Source organism: Myxocyprinus asiaticus, chromosome 40, assembly GCF_019703515.2.
Source record: "Myxocyprinus asiaticus isolate MX2 ecotype Aquarium Trade chromosome 40, UBuf_Myxa_2, whole genome shotgun sequence".
Lineage (NCBI taxonomy): Eukaryota > Metazoa > Chordata > Actinopteri > Cypriniformes > Catostomidae > Myxocyprinus > Myxocyprinus asiaticus.
In genome coordinates this window covers 3,034,922-3,049,241 of record NC_059383.1, presented here as the reverse complement: position 1 = coordinate 3,049,241, position 14,320 = coordinate 3,034,922, and the positions used below count along the sequence as shown (strand labels likewise).

Sequence of the window (14,320 nt, the reverse complement as noted above, 5' to 3'; positions counted from 1 at the left end):
AATTTATGCGCATAGGTTTCTAATGTTGACAACTTAATCACATGTCCATTTTACATGAAGGTACATTTTCATAGGTTAATAATGTCGAATAAGTGTTATTAAGCATTTATAACAAGGGAGGCAAAATGGCTCACTATATGACAAATGTGTCATGACATTCACCCTTTTAATTCATGTTGTTATAACCACACATCAATGATTTATAAGGCATTTGTAAATGAATATTAGTAATTAATAAACCCCTTTATAAACCATCAACAAATGGAACATTAATGTAAGGTGTTACTTTATTTACTTTATGCAAAATTACGTTTCTTATTACTTTCTTGTTTAATATGACCCAGGAATGTTCTTGAGAGATTTTGTGAAATTCACAGATGATCTCAGAGATTGGTTTAAATATGTGTCCATATGCTTCCCACAGGAAGAGCTGTGTCCCAGACACAGAGGTGTGTCAGCGCATGAGTGTGTGTGGGCATCTGCAGTCAGTGTGAGAGACAAGTATGTGTATGTGTCTCAACCGCTGCAGAACAGACTGCTGCTCATCGACACACAGGCTCAGAGAGTGCTGCAAGTGAGTTTTCATCCATCTCCAATCAAATCAAAAAGGGCCACTCCTAGCTATAATCAGTATAAGCAGTCACTTGGGGCCCCCGCAAAGCAAGGTGATTTTATATATATATATATATATATATATATATGTATATATATATATGTATATGTATATACAGTAAAAGCTGCGAGGAAGACTCAATTAGACTCAATTAGACAGTTATAGGGGGCCCCCTTGTGGCCCGAGAGAGAAGGGATAATGTATCTTCAATTCATGGCCTTAATTCAGGGGGGCCTCCACGTAGGATTTCGTTAGGGCCCTCATAAGCTCAGAAATGGCCCTGAGCTCAAATGACTTCTGCTTGAGATACCATCAGTAGTCCTTATGGTTGGAGTCATGGCCTAGCGCAAGTTCCAGTCCAGCCCACAAGACTGTATTGTATTGCTCTTTCGTAGCTCAGGGCATGTCCTGGGTTCAATACAAGTTAAACTCAATTAACAGCATTTGTGACCATGTTGATTTCCACAAAAAAAAAAAAAAAAAAAAAAAAAATTCGACTCGCACCTTTTTTTATAAAAAGAAAGAAAACGAGAAAGAAAAAATTAGTCACAGTAAGGCACTTACAATGAAAGTGAATGGGGCCAGTTGATACATGCTAAAATACACATCATTTCAAAAGTATAACCATAAAGCATAAACATTATAGATGTTAACATGATTTCATTGTGATCAAATTTGCTTACTTACCTTATCTGTGTTTATATCCAATATTACAAATTCATTGTCATGATGACGCAACCCTGTAGTCCCGCTATTTCATATAACTTATACACATATAAAGTTAGTAAGCGATGTTATCACTATAAAATCAAGATAATATGTATAATGTTTACATCTTGTGGCTATTATTTTGAAACAATGTGTACTTTAGCATTTCTGAAATGGCTCCTTTACTTCCATTGCATATGCTTAACTCTAACTACTTTTTTTAATAAATGAGGGATGATTGAATTTTTTTTTTTTTTTTTTTTTTGTGGTAATCAACATTATGCCACAATTGTTGTCGACTGAGCTTCACTTGTATTGAACTCTGAATATTCCTTTAATGGAGTTCTCAGTTGTGTTTCATCATAAATATTGACATTATGGTATATTATGATTCTTCTTATTATTAATATTATTATTATTATGCATATATTCTTATTGAAACCTAATCTTTTGTTATGTTACATGGGAACTTGCCTTATAAATTGCAGTGGTTGTACACTTCCCTATAAACAACTACATTAGCAGATGCTATTGTTCAGTAAAAGTGCTTTGCTCTTTGTGGGTGAATGGTAGGTTGTGGAAACAGACCCCATGCCTGTCAAACTCTTCTATGATAAATCACATGATCAACTGTGGGTTTTGAGCTGGGGAGACCTGCTGAAGTCACGTTCCAATTTACAGGTGAGTACAGGCACCTGTACACAATATAATGCCACTCACTTCCTACAGAACTTTTGTTTGCGGAGTGTTAAATTCAAACTGCAGTAAATCAGAATCGGAATCAGAATCAGCTTTAATGCCAAGTATGCTTACACATACAAGGAATTTGTCTTGGTGACAGGAGTGTATGTAATATCCTAGTGTATGTACAAAATATAAGTTCAGCTGGGTGAAATTCATAATGAAATGTTTAGGTCATATTTCACCCCAAAATCTATTATATATATATATATATATATATATATATATATATATATATATATATATATATATATATATATAATGACAGTATTATAAAGTATTTTACAGCATTTTTTAATCTTTGTTAATTTTACTTTATAAAGACACTTCCAGTTGTTCATTGTTAGTTAGGTTATGTTCATAATGCATTAACTAATGTTAAAATATCTCTTAATTTTACAAATGTATTAGTAATGTTAAAATGAACATTAACCAAGTTTAATAAGTGCTGAAAAAGTATTTCTTTTTGTTAGTTCATGTTAACTAATGTGGTAACTAATGTTAACTAATACAACCTTATTGTAAAATGTTGCCAATATACCACTACCGTCTATGATATATGAATACTTTACAATTTAAACAATATTTATAAGTATCTTTTTTTAAAGAGTTTTTTAGTAAAAAACAAAGATTCAAACCAATTAACAAGTTGAAAGTTCGCAAGTTCTCCTGTCACGCTTCTCAACCTTGTTTTAGCCCAAGAGCTCATTCCAGGGGTTCTTGGGGGGCTCATTACCTGTTAACAGTCTGTATTTTTGAACGTTAGGTGTAAATGTGAGAGTTTTTGCTCAACAGATACATTTCTGCTTTGATTTTGGCTTGTGTAATTGGATGGGAGCTCATTCATTTCACTGTAAGTGCAGACTTCCTGACTAAAGCTGTGAGTGAATTACACTCTTTCTGCTGTGTTTCTTTGTTAAATTATACTATTAAAAACACCTTTTCGTATTTTAGTCTTTATCAGGCTTGACATTGACTGTCCAAAATCACACACGAGAAACACAGGGCCCCAAAGAAAACAGAAATGAAAAGGCTTTTTATTAACAAAATAAAAATTCCTCCCTGCACACGTGTGGATTATTCATGTTTTATTAAATCATGGGGAAGTCCTCAGGTATGTTTGCATGTTCAGCACTAGCCTCAGTATGTGATGGTTTGTTTGCTATGAATCACTCAGAAATGCTAAAGAGCAGTTTTCAAGGGAAGCTGCAGGGGGATATGGATTCACAAATAAATGGCTTGATAATATTCTAATCATTTTAAGTGCAAGTAATTGACCCCGGCATGGGCAATTTGTCTGGGCCTGAGGCAGTGCTCAGCTAGAATGGTGAAATATCAAACTAATTTCTTTTTTTTTTTAAAAAGGCTCGATATCCTTAGTTAAACATCTGAACTTCGTTGTCAGTTCATTAGATTAAACAAATGAGGGCATGCGGTGAGAGTGGAAATAAAGGAGCCTTTATTATCTTGGCTGTGGTCCTGCAGTCATCAGAAAAATTCAAGTTTTAACAGGGAAAACGTCATGGTTACTTGTGTAACCTCCATTCCCTGATGGAGGGAACGAGGCTTTGTGTCGATGTAGTGACACTAGGGGTCACTCTTGGGAGCCTGAGACACCTCTGGTCTTTGTTAAAAGGCCAGTGAAAATTGGCGAGTGGTATTTGCATGCCACTCGCCCGGACATACGGGTATAAAAGGAGCTGGCGTGCAACCACTCATTCAGGTTTTATGCTGAGGAGCCGAGACAAGGTCCGGCCATTTCAGCGGGCAGTTCAGCGTTGTGGCAGGAGGGACACAACGTCTCGTTCCCTCCATCAGGGAATGGAGGTTACACAAGTAATCATGACGTTCCCTATCTGTCACTCACTCGATGTTGTGTCGATGTAGTGACAATAGGGGTGCCTTGGTCAGGGCGTACCAGAGCGGGCAGTGGGAGGATTCTTGGGAGGCGAACAGGTCTATCTGTGCCTGTCCGAATCGACTCCAGATCAGCTGGACCACCTGAGGGTGGAGACTCCAATCTCCCCTGAAGGTAACCTGCCGTGACAGCGCGTCCGCTGCAGTGTTGAGGTCGCCCGGGATGTGAGTGGCTCGCAGCGACTTGAGGTGCTGCTGACTCCAGAGGAGGAGACGGCGGGCGAGTTGTGACATACAACGAGAGTGCAGACCGCCTTGGCAGTTGACATATGCTACCATTGCCGTGTTGTCTGTCCAAACTAACACGTGCTTGCCCTGGATCAATGGCCGGAACCTCCACAGGGCGAGCAGAATTGCCAGCAACTCGAGGCAGTTGATGTGCCAATGCAGCCTCGGGCCCGTCCATAAGCCGGCGGTGGCATGCCCGTTGCATACAGTGCCCCAGCCTGTTTTGGAGGCATCTGTCGTGACCACAATGCACCTGGAGACCTGCTCTAGGGGAACTCCTTCCCGTAATAATGTGAGGTCAGTCCAAGGGCTGAAGAGGCAGTGACAGACCGGCGTGATGACCACGCGATGTGTCCCGCGGCACCATGCCCATCTCAGGACTCGAGTCTGAAGCCAGTGCTGAAGCGGTCTCACATGCATCAACCCGAGCGGGGTGGCCACTGCTGAGGATGCCATATGCCCCAGGAGCCTCTGAAAGAGTTTCAGTGAACCACTGTTTTCTGTTTGAACGCCTTCAAACAGGCCGGCACCGACTGTGCGCGCTCGTTCTTGAGGCGTTCTTGAGTCCAACTCCAAATGGAGAAAAGAGATGCTCTGAACCGGGAGGACCCTAATCGGCTGAGGTGCGAGAGCACCAAGTACCTGTGTGCACACAACATGTCCCGAGAGTGAGCTAGGATTAGCCAATCGTCGAGATAGTTGAGAATACAAATGCCCACCTCCCTTAACGGGGCAAGAGGTGCCTCTGCGACCTTCGTGAAGACGCGAGGGGACAAGGACAGACCGAAAGGGAGGACCTTGTACTGATATGCTCGACCCTCGAATGCAAACCGCAGGAAGGGTCTGTGTCAAGGTAGAATCGAGACGTGAAAGTACGCGTCCTTCAGGTCTACCGCCATGAACCAATCTTGATGCCGGACGCCCGCCAGAATGCGTTTTTGCATCAGCATCTTGAACGGGAGTCTGTGTAAAGCCCGGTTCAGTACTCGCAGGTCCAAGATTGGCCGCAACCCACCGCCTTTTTTCAGTACAATGAAGTAGGGGCTGTAAAACCCCTTCTTCATCCCGGCCAGAGGGATAGGTTCTATCGCACCCTTCTGTAGGAGGGTGGCGATCTCTGCGCGCAAGGTAGCAGCGTTTTCTTCCTTCACCAAGGTGAAATGGATACCGCTGAACTTGGGCGGACGCCTGGCGAACTGAATCGTGTAGCCAAGTCGGACGGTCCGGATCAGCCATCGCGACGGATTGGAAAGTGCAAGCCACACATCCAAGCTCCGCGCGAGTGGGACCAAGGGACAACCTCGTCGGATGTACAGGCAGGTGGGGCCTTGCAGCGGGGCAGAGCTTCAGGTGCCACACCATGTTGTGGCCGTGTTGAGTCTAGGGACATCGAAGCACTTACCTGGCTCCTTGTGACCACCCCCGGAACAGCCTGGGACGGGGGAGGAAGAGGCCTGTCCTCGCAACCCGTGGAGACTGTCACATTGGGGGTGGATCTGTGCCACAGCTGGGCACGCAAGGGCGGGGAGACAGCTGCTGGAGTGCCAATCCTGCAAGGGTAAAAAGGTGGACGGTGGTCGTGATGACAGCCGTGCACACCGGGTATGTGACTCAGGGAACGAGGAAACTGCTCTTTTGCTGAACTGTTGGGTACCGCAGCCACTTCAAATCAAATCAAATGAAAAGGCAACAAATGATTCTCCACGTGGCCCTCCACCGGGGGATGGAGTGGTCTTCCTACCAGCTCCAAAGCAGTGGGTTTCGTCAACCCTGGGTCGCCCATCTCAGGGGCACTTTGAAGCCTTTTGTGGGTTCTTGGCGGCTGGCCATGAGATGGGTGGCATCTGCTTCCTGCGGTGGGCTCCACGCTGGGGCCGGGTCGAAGGGGCGGGCTGCAGCGGAGCCGGTGCAGTCACCGAAAGGGGACGCCCTTGACGACGAGCAGGCGGGGTGCGGGATCTTGAGCCGCGCCGGGGCAGGATATGCCGGATAGCCTCCATCTGCTGCTTCACCGTCGAGAATTGCTGGGCAAAGTCCTCGACGGTGTCACCAAATAGGCCAGCCTGGGAGATAGGGGCAGCAAGTACCGTGTCTTGTCGGCCTCACCCATTTCGACCAGGTTGAGCCAAAGGTGACACTCCTGGACCACTAATGTGGACATCGCCCGCCCGAGAGACTGCGCCGTGACCTTCGTCACCCAGAGAGCGAGGTCGGTCAACGAGAGCAGTTCCTGCATCAGATCTGGGGTGGTACTACCCTTGTGCAGTTCTTTTAGCACCGTGGCTTGGTGGACCTGCTGGAGAGCCATGGCATGCAGGGCAGAGGCGGCTTGTCCAGCAGCACTGTAGGCTTTGGCCATCACAGACGACGTGAACCTACAGGGCTTGGATGGGAGCTTTGGGCGTCCACGCCAGGTGGAACCAGGCAGTAAACGGTGCCTCCCATGATTTTGTCTGCTCCTTGTACACTTCCGGGAAGAAAGGCACTGGAGCAGGGCGTGGCTGCTTTGAGCGGCGCCGCGAGCCCAGGAACCAATCATCGAGCTGCGAGGGTTCGGGGGAGAGCGGAGGGTTCCACTCTTGCCCGACGCTCGCGGCCGCGAAAAGCATGTCTGTCATTTCCGCATCAGCCTGTGACTGGGCAATCATCCCTGAAGGGGGGAGCCCAGCTGAGGCTGTCTCCATGTGGGTCACACCCAGACATGAAAGACAGCGATCGTGACCATCTGAAGTTGAGAGGTAATGACCGCAACCAGGAATAACACACAAATGGAAAGGCATCTTTAAAAAGATCCCCGCTGAAATGGCCAGGACTCTGTCTCGGCTCCTCAGCACAAACTTGAATGAGTGGTTGCAAGCCGGCTCCTTTTATACCCGTATGTCCGGGGGAGTGGCATGCAAATACCACTCGCCAATTTTCATTGGCCTTTTATCAAAGACCAGAGGTGTCTCGGGCTCCCAAGAGTGACCCCTAGTGTCACTACATCAACACAACTTCGAGTGAGTGACAGATAGGGAATCAAGACTTCATTGTGTACATCCATCTGTCTGTCTGTCTAAACTGACGTAATTCTAATTCATTCTAATAATCTTAGTAAACAAAACTGACATGCAGTCCAGCAAGAGTCAACTATATAAAGAAAGTAGATTTTAACTGATACATTGAACTGTGTTCTCAGGATAAGGAAATTTTTTGTAAATGTCAAATTGGGGAAAAGTGTCACTTTTTAAACAAGTTATCAAGTGTTGTTACGTTCATTATGTTTATACATTATGTTGTTATTTATATAATTTGTTAATTACAGTTTTCACACAACAATAATAATTGTTACCAAACGGTTTCGTAAATTTTGTATTTCAAATTTTTATACTGTTTAAATTATTGCTGAATATACCTTAATACTTTTAATAATAAAAATACATTTTAAATACAGATATTTTGTGGAAGATGGTGTTTGTTAATTTATTTTATATTTAAAAAAAAAAAAAAAAAAAAAAAAAAGGTTTTTATCTTACCTTATCAATGTCAATAAACAACTGGTTCCCAACTAAACAACTTGGCAAATGAATTGTTTTACTGGACAAAGGACAGAGTTTTTTTAGAAGGTAAAAGACGCTGGGATCTTTACCAGTGGTGGAACTTCATACTACAATCATGAAGAAGCTCTGGTGATCATTACATTATTCCATGTCCCCATATATCTAATTCTGAGTGAATAGGGCTTTTAACTACCAAAGAAAAGCATTACTACCACCAACTTGGATTGTTTTCTTTTATACAGAAATCTGAAATAATTTTTAAAGCAATCTGATTCGATATTAAAAGGGGGGGGGGGTGTTATGATACATGATTAACAGTAAAAACAGTTGGCAAACCATTAAGGCATGATTAATTTGTCAATAGGGTTAAAGGTCAGTATCACACCAGAAACTAAAAAACACGTCCATTCCACAAAGTACTAAAATGAGATGAATCAAGCTAGTGCTGCTTCAAAATGTATATGTACCACTTATTTACTGCTCTCAAATCCATTCCTACTGAAATCTGAGCCTCTCAGCTTAAAGCACTGCATGTTCTTGATTGTAATAATTTTAACTTTTTACTTTTTTTTTTTTTTTTTTTTTTTGAGGTGATCTCTTCTGCAAGTGTAAGCGGTCAGCATCAAATCATCCGTACTCAGTATGAAAGAGTGGAAGATTTCTACATCCCCCCCACCAACCTAATCATCACTCACGTAAGGTACGAGACGATCGTCACAGCTCAGTGTGCGTGACCTCTTCAGCTTTTCAACATAATTCTTCCAGAAATGGGACCTGAGAAAATTACAGTTATAATTAAAAGCCAAGCACTTCATGAATTGCCAGAAAGGATATTAAGCTGTCTTTGACCGTTGTCATCTCAGGTTTGGCTTTGTCTACTTTAAATCGGAGGCTGCGGTGCATAAAATCGACCTTGAGACCTTCCACCTCATCAAGAACATCAGTCTTCAGAACTACAGCTGTATCCCAGCCAGCATGGCATACACTCATTTAAGCGGCTACTATTTTATCGAGTGCCAAGTCAAGAACCATTCCAGTCCGAATGTGCAGCTTCTCATTGACAGTGTGACCGATGCAGTCGTTGGACCCAACCCAAACATCAACGGCCAGCCATTTGTGTCTCCAGATGGTCGCTTCATAGTCTCCACAGATAAGCGATTTGGCAAACTCCAAGTTCAGATGGTTTCTTTCCAAGGCGAGCTTCAGAAAAGCCACGAATTGGACTTCTCGTTTCCGCTCTCAGACTTGAAGTTTCAACCGTCCTTCACAGAGTCCAACCAGTATGTGGTTGTGGCCTCCTCTGCTCTGGGCTCAGAGCTGCTCTTCTCTGAACTGTCAATGGGAAACATTAAAGTTCTCAAGAACCTCAAGGAGCCGATTCCAGCCACCGATTGGCCGTGGGGAGACACCAGTAGGGTTGTGGAGTCCAGCGGGGTGTTTGGACGGTACTTGGTCACGTCATCGGTCGAGTCTCTGTTTGTTATAGACAGCAAACAGAGTGGCCTTCACTGTGAGGTGTCAGACATCAAGAGAGGGAACACAGTGGTTTGGGTGGGGGAGGTATGAGTCGAGTACTACTGGCCGGTTCTGCAAACAATTGTGTCCGGCGACTGGGCCAAAGCTTGGGAAAACCATTAAGGGATGCGAATGGACTCAACCCTAGTAGTGAGTGCAATTAACACACATGCAGGTTTTTAAGTATACACACAGATGCACAAACATACAACAACAATAAAACTCAAAAAGTATTGAGACAAAAGAAGACACCCTTCAGTGCAACAGTGAACTAATTCAAGTGAGAGATGTACATTTTTGCACTTACTTGTCAGAGAGATAGTGTTAGAAAGGATAGGTGATGATTGAACTATGCACAATGCTTTTTTTAATTGTTTTTCAATATTATTATTTTTTTTTTTTTTTACGTGTCACTTGAGCTGCATTGAGTCACTGCAGGAAATGTGTCCATCAATGTATCCTGTTTTTGTCAACGTAGAAAATTGTGTCAGCACTGTTTCTGATTACTCAAATCAACAACTTTATCCATATGTCAAAGCTTTTTGCAGACACTTATTTTACTTTAGTACAACCCTTAATTGTAACAAAATTAAGTTATAGTTATGGTAATGTTGTGCAATTTACTCTGCTTAAATGAGATGTACTGTTTTGTTGTCTTTAAATCTCATGCAAATTCACAAATTTTGGCTTTCTGTGCTCTTTGTGTGTGCGTGCATGTATGCGTGTGTTGTTCAGAGCAATGTTTAGTTTTATTTAAATATTCCTTCATTTACATTATTCACTTGACAGAAAACAGAAACATTTTAACATTAGACTTAGAGGTAGATTATATTATTGTTAAATAGGAATAAACAGGATACGATTTACAAAGTCTTTGATTTACACTGTGCAAAATGACAAACTGCACAAAACTCTTCAACTTTTTTAGATTTTGTAACAACACTGGAATAGTGTAATACTGAATTAAGTGCAAACATATAAAATTAGACCACTGTTGCACTGAATAAACAACAAGAACAAATGAGACAACCCAAGTAAGTCTTTGAAATCTCCTTGTGTGACACAAAATTGTCTCAATTGGCTTTTAAATGTGTTTGTGAACCCCGTAAGATATTTATGGGTACACTACTAAAGCAAACCTCAACAAACATTAAAAAGGACACAGATATGGTACATTCAAGGTCCTAACAACATAATTAAATCCAGTCAGGTAACAGTCATTACATAAATGTTAAATATTATCTCCTGAATGATTTGAGTTTGTGTCCTTTTCAAATTCATCTCTGTCCATTTAAGACCCCAGCAAGAGACTTGAGTTTAGGGTACCAGACCATAGTCACAATAATTTTAACTTTCTTTTAAGAACACCATTAGAACAGCGTGAACTTGTGTGCTCTCTTTTATGGGGGAAAGTCCTAAAAAATTAAAAGAAAAACAAAAAAAACAAAAAAAAAAATCTTTGTCGCACGAGAAAAGATCTATATTAAAAATCAATATTTAAAAACCATGGCACAAAGTGTAAAATCTGTTGTTTTTTCAAGATTAAACTTAGCTCTCACAAACCAGAATGAACCAGCTGCACACATTTTGTAGTATAATATGTCTTGCATATTGTATGTCCTTTAGCATTCTTTTTAAAATATCTGCAATACCTGTGTAGGTATAAACGCCAGCCTGACTTATGCCAGCAAGGCAGAAATTACACGTCAAATGCCTCATTGAGTCACATCCATTTGTCTTCATTACACTCTATTGTCCACAGACTGTTTCAGCCTTCTCTTGTTCTAATAATGTGCATTTGGTTTTTCAGTGTGTGGTTCTGTGTTATAGACCTGTTTAACTGAAGTCAATAATTGTTCATGTGTGTCTAACTCAACAAAAATTTTACTAGTTATATCAAAACTGCTGCCAAACTTGAAAGATTTGAGGCACATAGTGAAATACATACTGTAGATGTTTGCAGTTGCTAATAAATAGTTCAAGAACCAAAGGCTTTATTTGTTTATATATTTATTGTTTATATTTGGTTTATATTGTTATTTGTTTACTGGTATACATAGGTAACTGGTAAATAAAAATATTTATGTAATTATGTTCAGATATTTAGGTCAATTAATTCATTGGCCTTTTAAGAAAAGAAAAAAAGGAATAGGCACTTTCCATGAATAGGGAACATTTTTTTTTGAGAACTGTTTAATAAACTATTACCTTTTTAGCTGTTATCTTCTATTACTTATTAAGTTAAACCATTTAACCTTGTTACCAATGTTATTGCAAAAAATGGCATGTATATTATAAAAGTTCATCAATAACTACAAAGCAACATTTGATCACAAACGAGCATAATTTTATGCATTTTAATGTTGATGTCTGTTTAAGCAAATGAGCCAAACAAAAAATGTAAGTTTCACATGTTTATGGCACCATCTACTGGTTATTTGTATAAAAATGATTTTATTGTTTTAAATCAGTCAGTTAAATTTGTTATTAGTGTTAAATCTATAAGAAAATTATTATATTTGTTTTTGGAGGACAAAAAGGTATCTCAGAATATTACAAATTTGAAATATGACATGCTGTAATAGACAATAAATTTATATTAATAATAAATACAAAGAAAAATATGAATGTATATGATATGCATGCCTCTACATCCTTTAATCTATATAGAAAAGAAACAGGACAGTCAAAATATAAGGAAGATTAATAAAATAAAATTTGGTGCAGTAATTTCTATATAGAAAAGAAACAGGACAGTCAAAATATAAGGAAGATTAATAAAATAAAATTTGGTGCAGTAATTTCAATATATATATATATATATATATATATATATATATATATATATATATATATATATATATATATACACACACATGCTGGCCAGCAAAAGTTTGGAATAATGTACAGATTTTGCTCTTATGGAAAGAAATTGGTACTTTTATTCACAAAAGTGGCATTCAGTTGATCACAATGTATAGTCAGGACATTAATAACGTGAAAAATTATTATTACAATTTGAAAAAAAAATTCAGAACTTCTTAAACTACTTCAAAGAGTTCTCATCAAAAAATCCTCCATATGCAGCAATGACAGCTTTGCAGATCCTTGGCATTCTAGCTGTCAGTTTGTCCAGATACTCAGGTGACATTTCACCCCACGCTTCCTGTAGCACTTGCCATAGATGTGGCTGTCTTGTCGGGCACTTCTCACACACCTTGCAGTCTAGCTGATCCCACAAAAGCTCAATGGGGTTAAGATCCATAACACTCTTTTCCAATTATCTGTTGTCCAATGCCTGTGTTTCTTTGCTCACTCTAAACTTTTCTTTTTGATTTTCTGTTTCAAAAGTGGCTTTTTCTTTTAAATTCTTCCCATAAGACCTGCACCCCTGAGTCTTCTCTTTACTGTTGTACATGAAACCGGTGTTGAGCGGGTAGAATTCAATGAAGCTGTCAGCTGAGGACATGTGAGGCACCTATTTCTCAAACTAGAGAATCTGATGTACTTATCCTCTTGTTTAGTTGTACATCTGGCCTTCCACATCTCTTTCTGCCCTTGTCAGAGCCTGTTGTCCTTTGTCTTTGAAGAATGTAGTGTACATCTTTGTATGAAATCTTCAGTTCCCTGTCTGTCACTCACTCTACGTTGTGTCGATGTAGTGACACTAGGGGTTTCACTTGGGAGCCCCAAACACCTCTGATATTTGAGAAAAGGCCAATGAGAATTGGCGAGTGGAATTTGCGTGCCACTCCCCCGGACATACGAGTATAAAAGGAGCCGGCTTGCAACCACTCATTCAGATTTGTTGAGAAATCCACTGCCGTTCCATTCACCTCTGACTACGAGAGCGAAAGTGAGATTGTTAAGATGGCTGTTGGATATAAAGCGCATTTTCCCCTCTCGCACAGATAAGTGCAGAGAACGCCCCTGGGCACTTCAGCAGCCACACTTGAATGTACTAAAAGACTACATTTTCCTCTAAAAGAGAAGCAATTTGGGGGCCCCAATGGGAGTAGTTCCGCCAGGCAAACCCCCACGGACCTCCCATTCCCCAGTACGCTCATTTGCCCCGGTCGAGTTCATGGATGAGTCAGGCAGCTAGCCCCAGGGCGAGTTTAATGTCTCATTCAGGGCTCGGGAGGAGGATGAGCTCTCGATCGCAGCATCAGAGAGCGAGCTGTTACAGTTGGATGTGGAGGACTCGGCTGGGCTCCCACCTTCAGGTGTGATCACCCAGTCTGAGGCCGATGCGGAGCTGGCAGCCATGCTTGCCCAGGCTGCCGCAAGCATCGGGCTCGAGTGGAACCCTCCACCCTGCCCTGAGCCCTCGTGGCTGGATGAGTGGTTCCTGGGCTCAGAGCGCCGCTCACAACCACGCTCTGCCCCAGTTCCATTCTTCCCGGAGGTGCATGAGGAACTCACAAAGTCGTAGCGTACGTGATTCAGTTCACCAGGCGCCCGCCCAGGTTTAACGGCATCTGTTTCACCTTGGTAGGAGGCAAGGACACCGCTGTTCTGCATGCGGAAATTGCAGTCCTTCTACAGAAGGACGCGATAGAGCCTGTCGCTCCAGCCGAGATGAAGAAGGGGTTCTACAGCCCCTACTTCATCATACCGAAGAAACGTGGTGGGTTGCGGCCAATCTTGGACCTGTGAGCTTTGAATCGGGCCCTGCACAGGCTCCCGTTCAAAATGCTGACACAGATGTGCATTCTGTTATGTTTGCGGCAGTAGACCTGAAGGACCGTTCCTTCGGTTTGCCTTCAAGGGCCGGGCATATCAGTACAAGGTCCTCCCCTTTGGTCTGTCCCTGTCGCCTCGCATCCTTATGAAAGTCGCAAAGGCAACCCTTGCCCCGCTAAGGGAAGTGGGCGTCCGCATCCTCAATTATCTCGATGATTGGCTGATTCTAGCTTACTCTTGAGATCTATTGTGTGTGCACAGGGACCTGGTGCTCAGACACCTCAGCCGATCGGGGCTTCAGGTCAACTGGGAAAAGAGCAAGCTCTCCCCGGTGCAGAGCATCTCTTTTCTCAGGATGGAGTTGGACTCAGTC

General features: G+C 42.0%; 1 protein-coding gene across 1 annotated transcript in view; it reads left to right on the top strand.

Annotated features, from left to right (window-relative positions):
* Positions 1 to 9,821, top strand: part of LOC127430651 (follistatin-related protein 4-like) — a 376,155-nt gene extending 366,334 nt beyond the window's left edge. Inside the window, exons 13-16 of the mRNA XM_051680578.1 lie at positions 425 to 574; positions 1,895 to 2,002; positions 8,337 to 8,446; positions 8,610 to 9,821. Coding sequence (XP_051536538.1) covers positions 425 to 574; positions 1,895 to 2,002; positions 8,337 to 8,446; positions 8,610 to 9,312 — 1,071 coding nt within the window. The 3' untranslated portion in view covers positions 9,313 to 9,821. The remainder of the gene's footprint in view (positions 1 to 424; positions 575 to 1,894; positions 2,003 to 8,336; positions 8,447 to 8,609) is intronic.
* The last annotated feature ends 4,499 nt before the right edge of the window (positions 9,822 to 14,320 follow it).